Source organism: Schistocerca nitens, chromosome 4 (genome assembly GCF_023898315.1).
Source record: "Schistocerca nitens isolate TAMUIC-IGC-003100 chromosome 4, iqSchNite1.1, whole genome shotgun sequence".
Lineage (NCBI taxonomy): Eukaryota > Metazoa > Arthropoda > Insecta > Orthoptera > Acrididae > Schistocerca > Schistocerca nitens.
The window spans coordinates 906711490-906725538 of record NC_064617.1 but is presented as its reverse complement, the minus strand read 5'-3'; the positions used below and the strand labels follow the sequence as shown (position 1 = coordinate 906725538).

Genomic DNA, 14049 nt, shown 5'->3' with positions numbered 1-14049 from the left:
AGAGTCAAACACATCCATACCAGACATGATCGGGAAAATAATGGAATAGGTTCACAACTGGTTCACAGGTAACAGTTAAACACTTAATTTCACAATATTCTTATTACACCATTCCAAAAACATAATAAGGACTTATAGGCACCGAAAGTAGAGATCATTGGGCATATACCGAATGAAGCTCCATTTGTGAAGTTCCTAGAAATCCAGACAGATAAGGAACTGAGATGGCACCACCACATGGATAAGTTAATCAGGAGACTCAGTTGTGCCTGTTCTCTATTTAGAACTTTCTCTCATTGTTTTTATTTGGAGACAGGATTGTTACCATACTTTGCATAGTCAGTGCAGTTCTATTCCCTAGTCTTCTGAAGCACTGCGGCTATGGTCAAAGAAGTATTTATTTTACAGAAGTGTACAACAAAAAGTGTTGTGTAAAGGTGATATACTCTGGAGCAAAAATCAATAACAGGTTGCCAGTAGTCATCAGGATGGAAACTGAAAAACCTCAAAGTTTGGAAAGAATATGTCATTAGCCATTCCTAAATTCATCATAATATTTTTAACTCCAGGTTATAAATTGTGCATAACTGTATGTTTGTATTGAGTAGATCTTGATTTTACCAGTTATATTGACAGCTGATAGTGGCATTTATAAAGAAAATGGTTTGTTTGAACTGTACAGCAGTTTGGAAAGAGAAGGAGATTGGCTATTTTCAATGTGGCTGTTTTTCCTCCTTGACAAAAAAAAAAGTGAAGTACCCAGAAGGAGAGGAAAATAAAGTGAAACTTCATAGGTTGAGAGAGTGTGTGATGTTTTATCAGTGATTACAAAACTGAGTCAAATTTACCAAGAGCTTGGCAGAATGAGCTCACTTATCAATAAGGCATAGCACCCACTCTGGTCCGGATGCACGCATTGATTTGGCTGGAGAGGATGTATCCTCTCCTTAGGCAAGCTGACACACAACTGTTTCAACCGATTGTTGAGATCCTGGATGTTGGCAGTGGTATGGAATTGATACCCAAGCTGGTCCTACACACGTGTTGTGACATGAAGTCATACTGATGGCACCCCACATCGTGACGCCAGAGTAACGTGTTGATGCCTTTCCAAAATGTCGTAAGAATGGGACCTCTCTCAGAGTCACTACCGTACTCACAGACAAAAGTCACCTGGGGTAGTGCAGAGCCACAATGTTTGCTAAACACAATGGTATGCCATTCATCAGCAGTCCATGCATCCCGGTCATAGCTCCACTCCAAAACAAACTGTTTGTGATGTTGTGTTATAGGCAGTCTGTGCATGGAAGAGTAATTTGCTAGTGTGGCTGCTGCTAGTCTCTGGCCAGTGGTGCAGGATGATACACTGTATTACAAGGAGTCTGTTGCTTGTTCTCAGATGACAGGCACAGGGGTTACAATGTGCTTGGTGCACACTGTGGCCGTCCTCCCTTGTGGTGGTTGGACACGGTCAGATGTGGTCGGCTGGAACCAGATCCTTGATGACAGATATGCTTGTCATCACGTTCCCATGTAGTCCTACATTGGGCCACAGTCACATTTGAAGGCCCAACAAATCTGGATGTTGCACAGTTCGACCAGTCTGCCAAATGGAGACCTATAATGAGGTACACTGATAATGCCACCTCACACTGGTATATAGCATCTCCATGTTCTTCACAGTGATCACATAGCATCTGATGCCATTCACATCTCTTGTATACTGTACCGGGCCTGGTAGCAACACTATATATGAACAACACTAATACACTGTGATGGCAGTTCTGTCAGACAATGTATACAAAGTAATTCCCATAATTATCATTGTGAATAGATTAGTGCTGCACAGAAGTGGCCAGCAGCAGTTGTTTCTGCCCATTAATGTTTAAGTTGACTTCCCTGAGAGCTCTCCTCCATGATGGGGATTATGAAACATTATTTGTGAATGAATGAATTTATTTAGTAAATTATTCTCTATAAAGCTATATGTGAGTATTCACAACAAGGAAGGCCGGCCGGAGTGGCCGAGCAGTTAAAGGCGCTACAGTCTGGAACCGCACGACCGCTACGGTCGCAGGTTCGAATCCTGCCTCGGGCATGGATGTGTGTGATGTCCTTAGGTTAGTTAGGTTTAAGTAGTTCTAAGTTCTAGGGGACTTATGACCACAGCAGTTGAGTCCCATAGTGCTCAGAGCCATTTGAACCATTTGAACAACAAGGAAGTAAGTGACAAATACTACACAAATGAGTGAGACATATCATTCCAGAATATATGCTTTCTTCAAGTACAATTCAGAAAGTGGCACTCTGAAAAAGATGTTATCAGTTCTCAGGGATGCACTGCAGCAGCTGCATGTGTTTATAGCTGTATTAGGATCTGTGAACAATAAAGTGTTGTTCAGGTGTCTCTCTCTTTCTCTCTCTCTGGCCGGATTTGTTCATTACTCTTTATAACAGTATTTCCAACCTGCTATAACAGGAGAGAACATTGTAGTTACAGTCAACACCATGAATTCATTACCATATCTATCTTTTGTTGTTTAGTTAGAAATATACTTTGAACTTGACTGTTTAATGTCCACAGGACGATCGCCAGCTCCACTGCCCCCGAGGAGAGATCCTAAAACGACACTGAGTGTGGGACGTGCAAGAGCTCGATCCATGGTAGCTGGACTAGGTAGGCTAAGTACAATATTATTACAAAAATTGAAGTGATAATTTTCTGTATCAAAAGAAAAATTCCCCTTGAGAAAACTATAAAATTATGAAAGAGAATTGCTCATCAGTACTTTTCTTTAGGGGACAAAATGATTAATACTGCCCTTAGACATTTATAAAAGTGCACAAAATTATCCTAGGTCTCTGGACTATTAGTTCCATTCTCGGGGAGGAGAGAGGGATGGGTTGGGGAAGGTTAAAAGGAAGGGCAGATCACTTGGGCCACAGATGAGAAGCACACATTTTGCCTCCTGAGAGCATATATTCTCCTAATTCGTGTGTTTACTATGGCTGCACCCCTTCTCAAACTACCTTACATTATATAGAACATGTTACACTCCACTTTTTATCAATTAAAACTCCTTTTGTAATAATCCTCTTCTAGATCATTTCTCTCTTTATACTGCAGTTGTTTACCCCCTTCACAACATTTGGGTCTTGCATGTTAGCAAGTAACTTCTTCCTTACTTGCCTTTAAGTAGACCTTCTGTTCTTTCAACTCCAGTCACCCCCACTATTCAGCAAACTCTAGGAACCAAGTATAATTAATCCTATCAATAAGAAAGTTCTGGGTCAGGGGAAAAAATAACCAAAACAGCCAGCAAACTTCTTACATGAAGTCATATAGTAGGAAGTGAAAATTCAAACAATTATGACACTTACGAGTAGTGCCATGAAGTAATGGTCTTTTGTCTTTAGGTAATTCTATTAAATTGTGCTATTTACAACTATAGGTAATTTTGCATGTAACGTGATACTATGAAAATAGATGAACTTAATGGTGCATTTGCCCACAAGAAGTGTTAGCTTTTTATAATCAAGAGGTAAAATAGAATTGTCAGTGTTGTGAGGAAGGTGAACCAAAGGCTGCATTTCATTGGCAGAACACTTAAAAGATACAACAATTCTGCTAAAGCCTTCACTTTACTTTGCCAAAGTTTAAAGAAGGGCAATTTGTTTTGTATTATCTTGAAGTAGTGTGCCACCAATATGATAATCAAGCTGGAGTGCCACTATTTAGAACCGAAGGTGTTGTTCATTGCAGAGAGATCTTTTCACAAATTTTTTACTTTGAAATTTCATGTAAAAATTTAGGTGTTCATTTTTCCTAATGGTATTCAAGAGTGAAGTGGTCAAGAAATAGACTAAAAATGGGTTTATGAATCCTCAGGGCTTTTTGTGTTTCCAGTCATGTGTGGAGTGCAGGCATAACTGTTACTTAAGTGCCTCTGTACATGCTGTAATTAGGCTAACCTTGTCTTTGCGATTCCTATAGGAGCAATGCATAGAGCAGATTCATTGCATAAAGTTGGTTCTAGAAACTTCCTAAGTAGGTTTTTATCAGAAAGTTTTGTGTCTATCTTCAAGTGTCTGCCAGTTCAGCTCTTCAGCATCTTTGTAACACTCTCTCATGGTTCAAAAATACCCATGACCATTTGTTCTGCCCTTTGTAGTGTACACATTCAATATCTCCTGTTAGTCCCACCTGGTAAGGGTATCACACACTTGAATAGTATTCTGGGATGAGTTCCACAAGTGATCTGTAAGCAGTGGAGCATGATGGCGCAGTGGTTAGCACAGTGGACTCACATTCAGGTTGATGATGGTTCAAACCCATGCCCAGCAATCCTGATTTAGGTTTTCCATGATTTCCTTAAATCACTTCAGGCAAATAGTGGGATGGTTCCTTTGAAATCAAGAGTATGGCCACTTTCCTCCCCCATTCTTCCCTAATCCGAGCTTGTGCTGTGTCTCTAATGACCTCGTTGTTGACAGGATTATGAACACTAATCTCCTCCTCCATCTATAAGCAATCTCCTTTGTAGAGAGATTTCATTCCCCTAGTATTCTTCTAATGAACCACAGACAGCCATCTGTTTATCTATGACTGAGCCTATGTGATCATTCCATTTCATATCCCTACAGATTGTTACACCCAGGTATTTGTGCGAGTTGATCAATTCCAACTGTGATTTATTAATATTGTAGTCATACATTTTTTCATTTTGCAAAGTGCAAATTGTTAAGATGTAGAACTGGAACGGAGCTTGATTATGATGAAGGGGCTTTTAAGGACCTCAACAGCATGCTTGTTAGTTTCTTTATCCTCAAAATACATTAACTGAAAAGACACTTTCGTCTCAAATTTTAGAAACTAAAACAATTAACTCTGTAGAAGACACCGATTGATGGGAAATTAGAAAGAATTTTTAGAATGTCAGATACAGGAGCAAGCCATAAGACACTACAAGTTTTTATTTAATAAGTTTACAATGTGTAAGAAAGGAGTCAATAATTAATATCAGGATTCTAACACCATTTTGCCATTGCTCCCACACTGCACTACTGTGCAGAAATAAAGCACAATCCAAAAGTGAGAACATATTTTTTGAAAAGCTTGTTGGAGGTAATCTTAGAAGACATTGAGGATGCTAAAAGTCCAGTGCCAGCTCCGAAATTGCAGTTCCCTCCTTACTACGCTTAGCAGTCACAGGAAGAAGGAAATGGCAGTCTTGTCCAGGATGGTTGTCACTCATGCTCATGTGACTGCAGCAGGCAGATATATTATGTGCTGCTTGACTTGCCTTTCCACAAAGGCATAAATTTTGTCCATTTCAGGAAAGTTAGTACTCTACTGCTTTGTGCAGACAAAGGAACCTCCAAAAGTTCCAAAAGTTAGAGATTGAATTATGTGTTTTAATTCATATTTCTTAGCCCTAATCTTTCAGCTATGTGGTACATAGACGTCCCTCTCCTACCTCAAACCATTGTCATTTCATATGTTTCATTGTTAAGTCTCCAACATGTTAGCTTTATAATATATCAATTCTTAGTGTTTTGGGAACAGTATTTTCTTATTTGTTTTTTTATTTATTTATTTTTTTTTTTACTCAGAAGGTGGTGGTGAAAAAGAAGACATAGATGATATTGATGGAACTGGTCTGGCGAGTGGAGGGGGAACAGCCAAGAGCAGCTCAGCTGAATCCATCCACCAGCACAGCACAGGAAGTAACAGTACACCTGTACCTCCTCGCACTGCTTCTATTCGAGCCAGACCAACCTCTAGTCGCATCACTGCAGCTGAGTTGGAAGAACTCTTTCAACGCCAACAAGGAAGTGGAGGTAAAATTTTATTACTACCACTTGGATCAACTGTAATAAGATACAATACATGTGCATGTTGGATTAGAATAATTAAAAATAGCATTGTCATTATCATTGCCACATGTAAGCCAGCTGAGTGACCTGTAAGAAGAGTTGCTGTGCCGTATTAGCTACCTTATTCACACTTGCTCTTAACAAAGCATCAATATGGCTGTTTCATGTGCATTACATTCCTCTTAGGAGTAACAGGCAATTTGATGAATACATGAAGTGAAGAAGAAGATGATGATGACGACATTCCTCTTAGTGGCTAATTATTCATAGGTCTTCTGTGAGCAATTAGCTTGCACTGTGCGTCACCATTGCATTGTGCTGAACAAGTTTGTTCCCATTTACCTGTGGTCTACATGTACTCAGCATCACTATGTTTTACTGTAAGAGTTGGCATTGATTTCAGCTGACTTCCTGGTTTTCAGTTTTGCAACAAGGAATAATGATGCTCCTATATCATTTCACCCCAACACAATGCTTTACAGAATATGTTCTCTGAAAAGAGACACTACTGATCTTAGTAGTTTGTTTTCAGTCCGCTGAGTCATCTCATTTTCAGTAGATGGCTAGCATCTGTTTATTTTCCTTAAAGAAAATTTGTTTGTAAGTAAATGCCTTACAGGTGCCAAAGACAGGCATGTGTGACCTTGTATGGCCTGTGAATATGGAGCTTGAACACAAAAACAATCAACTGGACATAAATCCCATCACTGCAGTAGGGTGTAACAGATGAGCACAGTAATGAAAAAAAAAATCCTCTACATTTGATAGCATTTCCATAAAGATAGTCAAAAAATGCTGTTAATTTACTTATATAATGCTGTGCTGCATACTTAATGATGACAAGGCATTGTCTCACAACAGCTGAAATATGGTATCGTGGAACCACTTTTCAAGATGAGGGATCAGATTGATATTTCAAAATACAGTCTCAACAAGTTTTACCAAATTAATAGAGAAATGAAAGCAGAGGAGAATTGTAGATCTACTGACCATTCAGAATGTTCTCAGACAATGTCCGTCTAGTTTCCAGAAAGACATACCAACTGATTATGTTATATTATGCTTACAGATCAAATGCTGTGAGCACTAGACAATACAATGCCACCAATCAGAATCTTAAGCAATCAGTCAGAGGCTCCTAACTGTTTGTAGATCATGGAATTCTCATAAAGAAAGCAGGTGTATATTGTTAAATTGAGGAGTAAGCATGTGAAATGAATCATATCTCAGACAGAAAACTCCGAGTGTCAGTGATGGAAATGTATCGTCAGATTCACCAGCCCGGCACACAGTAAGCACTGGAGTGTCACAAGGCTCTATGTTGGGTTCCTTGTTGTTTCTTATATTAATAAATTAGTTCTAACTCAGTAAGAGAACAAGCAAGTTTACCATCTTTGTAGATCTTAGTCACCTCTATCAACATTGTTTTCATCATGGTCTGTTCAAAAGAAACCAACAACCTTTGACTTACATGTAACAACATTGACTACTGATAAGGATGGTGTCCTATGTAAAAACTGGATGTACTTCCATTCACTGTGGCCATATGGTACCAACAGTTGGAGAAACTAGTTCCTGAATGCTCTTCTGAAAGCTAAAGAAACAATGACATCATGATAAATCCTTCCCTTATTAGATGTTGTTATTTGACGTTAGTCACATGGTGCAACAATGTTGGTGCAGCTGTCGATTAATCATCTGAAAAGAGGGAGAGGGCTGCCAACACAAATGGAACATGTTTTCACCTGCTGCGGTTGGCAATAATTAAATGGGATGCTGCCACTGCCCAACAACAGATTGCAAGGGCACACTACACTGTTTGAACACTGCAGTGAATCAACATTTTCGTTTGATGCTTTGACAACAGCAAACCATTTACATGTGACATAGAGAGCTTTAATTGGAGGAAATAAGGTCCAAGGTGTGAATTGTTATTAAGAAATTAACTTCAGTGAGACTATACACAACTATTTACAAGTTTATGTTTTATATACTTTCGCTTGCATAATTTTGATTCCTAGTATTTATGATAGAAACACTGAAAATACAAAATAATATTCCTTGCTTTTGGAACTAAATGTTACTTCTTCTGGGAGAAGGAAGGAAGGGCTAGATGGAAAAGGGGGTCAAGATATGGGACGAGGTAGTCAGGGTGGGGTGGGGGGGGGGGGGGTTGCTACGCACACAGAAGACCATAGGGAAAACCTATTAAAATAAAATGCTTTCCATCCTGCTATAATGAACAGTGTTAAATATCTTGACATGGCATATTGTTTTTTAACCCTACATTTTATTATACAAAGATAATGTTCGGATCAGTATGACCTGACATGAAAATACTAGGGGGAGGGGGGGGGGGACTTAAGGAGCTTATGCAGACATCATTAGTTCATGGACAGTTCCTTAGAATAACCCAAAAAAGTTTTTTTGTCATCTTTTATGCTAAAATTGAGCCCCAGATTCCAAGATGGCTATGCACAGCAAATGGCTGAAATTTTTACCATATATTCCTAAGATCACTCTCTGGAACAAAATTGAAAATTTTCTTGATTCCTTTGTCCATTTCCAAGATACAGAGGTTTAAACTACTGCTACATGTAAAATACACATGTAAAAACTGGCATGAGGTGAAAACGTTGTTTATAAAGTGATGTAGCATGGAGAAATATGCTGTAAAGTGTCTTCGTTATCATCAGAAAGGTTCTGGAAACACCATGTTGTAGTACTGAAGCACTGGCAATATTTTTGTGCGCGTAAAATCCAGTCGGAGGTGTAAAATTAGTTTTGCATTATTTTAGTTTCACATTAGTTAGCTATCAAAATTTTATTGACCCTTCAAGTTCTTTTCATATGAGTAAAGAAGGGAACCAGGAGAAAAATGCTCCCATTAGAGCACAAAAAAGGTGAATATGCTCCAGTTTAAAAGACTGACTTAAAAGTGGGTTACCAGTGCCTCATTCTACCTTCCTCAGCACCTTTAAAAATTTCCCAAAAATTTTGGCATTTAAACATACTAACAATTTTTATGCTGAGAGAGAAAATACAGTGGCAGTGGGAAAGAGGTGGAAAAGTAATAAATGCTGGAAAATAGTACACAGTGGTTGTGATATAGAAAAAGTAAAGGAAACAATGGCAGTGTAAGAGAAAGAGGAGGACATAGTGGCTGTGGAACACAGTTGACAGTGACAGAACAGTGCTAGGAAATGAGTGAAGGAGAGAGTGCTAGTGGGAGAGGAATAAAGAGAAGGAGAAACTAGAAGTGGGTAAGAGCCAGTGATAATGAGAGACATATTCTGCAATAGTGACAAGGAGGAAGAGAGAGGTAGTGACAGGGAGAAGAGACAGCAGCAGTGGGAAGGAATGAATGAGATAGTAGCAGTAACAAAGAACAAGTGAGAGCTAGAGAATACAGTAGTAGTAATAGTAGTAGGACAGAACGAAGGAAACTGTGGCTGTGAGACAGGAGACAGTGAAATTAGAGAGACACAAAGAGATAATAACAATGAGTTGTGAGTTGGGCTAAATGAGTGAGTAACAATGGGCAAGTGAGAGTGGATGGGTATGAGTGACTTACAGCGATGAGCTAGTGGATGTGAGCGAGTCACAGGTAGGAGAGATCATGGAAGTGAGAGATGGGTTGTATGTTAAGAAGATGGCAAATATGTTTGCATGGCAAATTTTTTGGGAAAAATTTTAAAGCTGCTGAGGAAGGTAGAATAAGGCACCTGGTACTTCACTTTTCAGTCAGAGTCTTGTAAACGGGAGAAATTCATGTCTTTTTGATGGAGCATTTTTCTGCTGTTGTAGTCTTCTGTCTGAAGAGTGCTTTGATGCAGCTTTCCATGCCACTCTAGCCTGTGCATGCCTCTTCATCTCCAAATAACTATTGCAGCATACATTCTTCTGAGTCTGCTTACTGTACTCATCTCCCTCTATGACTTCAACCCCCCACCCCAAACTTCCCTGAAGTATGAAATTGGTGATCCCTTGATGTCTCAGAATGTGTCCTATCAACCAATCTCTTCTTGTAGTCAAGCTGTGCCACAAATTTGTTTTCTCTACAGTTCCATTCAGTATGTCCTCATCAGTTACTTGATCTACTCATCTAATCTTCATCATTCTTGTATTCTCTTGTTGCTTAAACTGTTCATCATCTACATTTCACTTCTATATGTGGCTACACTACATACTAATACTTTCAGAAAAGACTTTTTAACAATTAAATCTATATTCAATATTAACAAATTTCTCTTCTTCAGAAACGCTTTCTTGCCATTGCCAGTCTACATTTTATATTATCTCTACTTTGGACATCATCAGTTATTTTGCTGCCCAAATAGCAGAATTCATCTACTACTTCAAGTGTCTCATTTCTTAATCTAATTCGCTCAGCATCACCTGATTTAATTTGACTACATTCCATTACCCTTGTTTTGTTTTCTTTGAGGTTTATCTTATATTCTCCTTTCAAGACACTGTCCATTTCATTTAGCTGCTCTTCCAAATCCTTTGCTGTCTTTGACAGAATTACAATGTCATCAGCAAACTTCAGTGTTATTGTTTCTTCTCCCTAGACTTTATCTCCTTTCTTTGCTGCTTGCTCAGTGTACAGATATCAGGGATAGGCTACAAAATGGTCTCACTCGCTTCTCAACCACTGCTTCCCTTCCATGCTCCTCAACTCTTATAATTGTCATCTTGTTTCTGTACAAACTGTAAATAGCCTTTTGCTCACTGTATTTTACCTCTTGTATCTTCAGAATTTCAAGGAGAATATTCCAGTTATCATTGTCAAAAACTTCCTCTCAGTCCACAAATGCTATAAACATATGTTATCCTCTAAGACACATTGTAGGATCAGTAGTGTCTCACATGTTATTACATTTCTCTGGAATCCTAACTGTTCATTGCTGAGGTCAGCTCGTATCATTTTTTTCCATTCTTCTGTAAAGAATTACTGTTAGTATTTTGCAACTATGACTTATTAAACTGGTAGTTCAATTGTATTCACACCTGTCAGCAACTGATTTCCTTGGAATTGTATTGTTCTTGAAGTCTGAGGGTATTTCAAATGCACCATACATCTTGCCCACTAGATGGAAGAGTGTTCTTGTGGCTGTCTCTCTAAAGGCTATCAGTAGTTCTGACAGAATGTTGTGTACTCCAGAGGCCTTGTTTCAACTTATATCTTTTATCCTATCCCATCTTCATCTATGTCCTCTTCCCTTTTTATAACATTGCCTTCAAGTTCTTCTCCTTTGTATAGACCCTCTGTATGCTTCTTCCACCTTTCCCTTTCCCTTCTTTGCTTAGGACTGGTTTTCTATCTGAGCTCTTGATATTCATACAGCTGCTTCTCTTTTCTCCAAATACCTCTTTAATTTTCATGTAGGCAGTATTTATCTTTCCCCTAATGATATATGCTTGTCTTCTAGCCATTCCTCTTTAGCCGTTTTGCATTTACTGTCAGTCACATTTTTCTAGACATTTGTGTTCCCTTCCACCTGTTTCATTTGCCACATTTTTATATTTGCTCCTTTCACCAATTTAATTCAGTAGGATTTCTACTAGGCTTTGTCTTTTTCCCAATTTTGATCCTCTGCTGCCTTCACTATTTCATCTCTCAAAGCTACCTATTCGTCTTCTGCTGCGTTCGTTTCCCCAGCTTGTCAGTCTTTGCCTAATGCTCTCTCTGAAACACTCAGTAACCTCTGTTTCTTTCAACTTATCCATGTCTCATCTCCATAATTTCCAACCTTTTTTGGAATCTATTCAGTTCTGATATGCAGTTCGTAACCAATAAATTGAGGTCAGAGTCCAGATGTGCCCCACGAAATGTCTTAACAGATTAAAATTTGGTCCAAAATCTCTGCCTTACCATTAAATAATCAATCTGAAACATTCCAGTGTTGCCATGTCTCTTCCATGTATACAACCTTTTTTCATGATTCTTAAACAAAGTGTTAGCAATGACTGAATTATGCTCATAGAAAATTCTATCAGGCGACTTCCTCTTTCATTCCTTTCGCCCCAGTCTATATTCATGTACTATTTTTCCTTTTCTTTCTTTTCCTGCTGTTGAATTCCAGTCATCGAACACAATTAAATGTTCATCTTCCTTAACTATCTGGATAATTTCTTTTATATCATCTTACATTTTTTCAATCTCATCATCATTTGTGTAGCTAGTTGGTGTATAAACTTGTACAATTGTGATGGTTGTGGGTTTCATGTCTGTCTTGGCTATGATAATGCATTCATTGTGCTGTTCATAGCAGATTTGCCGCATTTCTGTTTTCTCATTTATTAAACCTACTCCTGCCTTACTCCTATTTGATTTTGTATTCATAACCCTGTATTCACCTGACCCAGAGTCTTTTTCATCTTGCCACCAAACGTCACTAATTTCCACTATATCTGATTTAGATCTATTCCCTTTTCAAATTTTTTAACCTACCTGCCTGATTAACGGACCTAAGATTCCATTTTCTGATCTGTAGAACACCAGTTTCATTCCTCCTAATGATGACGTTCCCCTGAGTAATTCCCACCCAGAGATTGGGGTCTATTTTATCTCGTAACATTTTACCCAAGTGGATGCTATCATCATTTAACCACACAATAGAGCTGTGTGCCCTCAGTAAAAATTATGGCTGTAGCTTCCCCGTGCTTTTAGCTGTTTGCAGTGGTAAATATACCCTATGGGTTGCCAGGAGCAATTTTTTGATGTTTCATCAGATGTTTGGAATTTCGTTTTCACACACATAGTTGGAGTCAGCTCAAACAAATCCTGCGCATCTGTCTCTCATACAGTGCCTAACATTACAAAAAGTGTTGGTTTGTTTCCCATTAAAAACAGAATGATTTTTAAATCAGGATTTTACATGCCCATTTGGTATAGCAGTTCCAAATTAGTCTAGTGTGTTATTCATTTAATCAATATATATGAACAGGAACAGTAAAACAAGAAGGATAATCAGTGCTCCAGCAACAGAGTAGCACATTTGCATGGCGGTAGCTCTCAGCATGAGCCAGGGTGGTGCTGTCACTGCTGGAGTACTGATTATTCTTCTTGTTTTACTGTCCCTGTTATTACACATTAATAAAATGAATGTCGCGCTATACTAATTTGGGATCACTCTGTCAAATGTGCATGTAAAATTCCACATTGAAAACCATTTTGTTTGTTACTGGAAACAAACCAGCGCTCTCCGTCAATCCTGGGCATCACATAAAAGACATGATGAGCAGTATTTACTTGGTCTGACTCCAGCCATATGCCGCAAAAATGAAATTGCAACTATCTGGTGAAACACCAACGGCCTTGCCGCAATGGATACACTGGTTCCCGTGAGATCACCGAAGTTAAGCGCTGTTGGGCGTGGCCAGCACTTGGATGGGTGACCATCCAGCCGCCATACGCTGTTGCCATTTTTCGGGGTGCACTCAGCCTCGTGATGCCAATTGAGGAGCTATTTGACCGAATTGTAGTGGCTTCGGTCAAGAATACCATCATAACGACCAGGAGAGCGGTGTGCTGGTCCCACGCCCCTCCTATCCGCATCCTCCTCTGAGGATGACACGGTGGTCAGATGGTCCCAGTAGGCCACTCGTGACCTGAAGACGGAGTGCTTGCTGAAACACCACAGAAAATGTGCCTGACGATGCACGAGCGCGCGCGCGCACACACCCACGCACACACACACACACACACACACACACACACACACACACACACAGAGAGAGAGAGAGAGAGAGAGAGAGAGAGAGAGAGAGAGAGTTAAATCAGTGATACCATGTAAGACATTCATGACATATATGAGACTGTTCTGTCACCTCAGTATGCTGCCCACGTGATAACTCCACAACATATTTTTATATATAAGTACATGAAGTAGTTTGACACAGTTTGAGTGCCAAAACTTTTTATCTAGTTTGCTTAACAATTGTGCTTTGTGCTGATTGTTTAGTGGCGAAATGAAAATTTCTGCTTTTGATTTCAAATTATCATTTTTTACCCACGCCTCTACTTCTCCAAGTGTCTGCTCTGATAAGCGTCCATGTTGTTCTGGTAGGTGTAACTGTCATTCTGTTTTTCCATTTTGAGGAAGAAACGATTGTACACTATTTTATGCTGGCTGTGGACTGTCATCACTGTCAACAGAACACTTG

The 14049-nt window shown here is 39.2% G+C and overlaps 1 protein-coding gene across 1 annotated transcript in view; it reads left to right on the top strand.

Moving 5' to 3' along the window:
• The window catches only part of LOC126252651 (SH3 and multiple ankyrin repeat domains protein 3), a 141476-nt gene that overhangs the window by 106113 nt on the left and 21314 nt on the right, over positions 1-14049 (top strand). Inside the window, exons 13-14 of the mRNA XM_049953554.1 lie at positions 2585-2677; positions 5614-5841. Of these exons, the coding sequence (XP_049809511.1) occupies positions 2585-2677; positions 5614-5841 (321 nt within the window). The remainder of the gene's footprint in view (positions 1-2584; positions 2678-5613; positions 5842-14049) is intronic.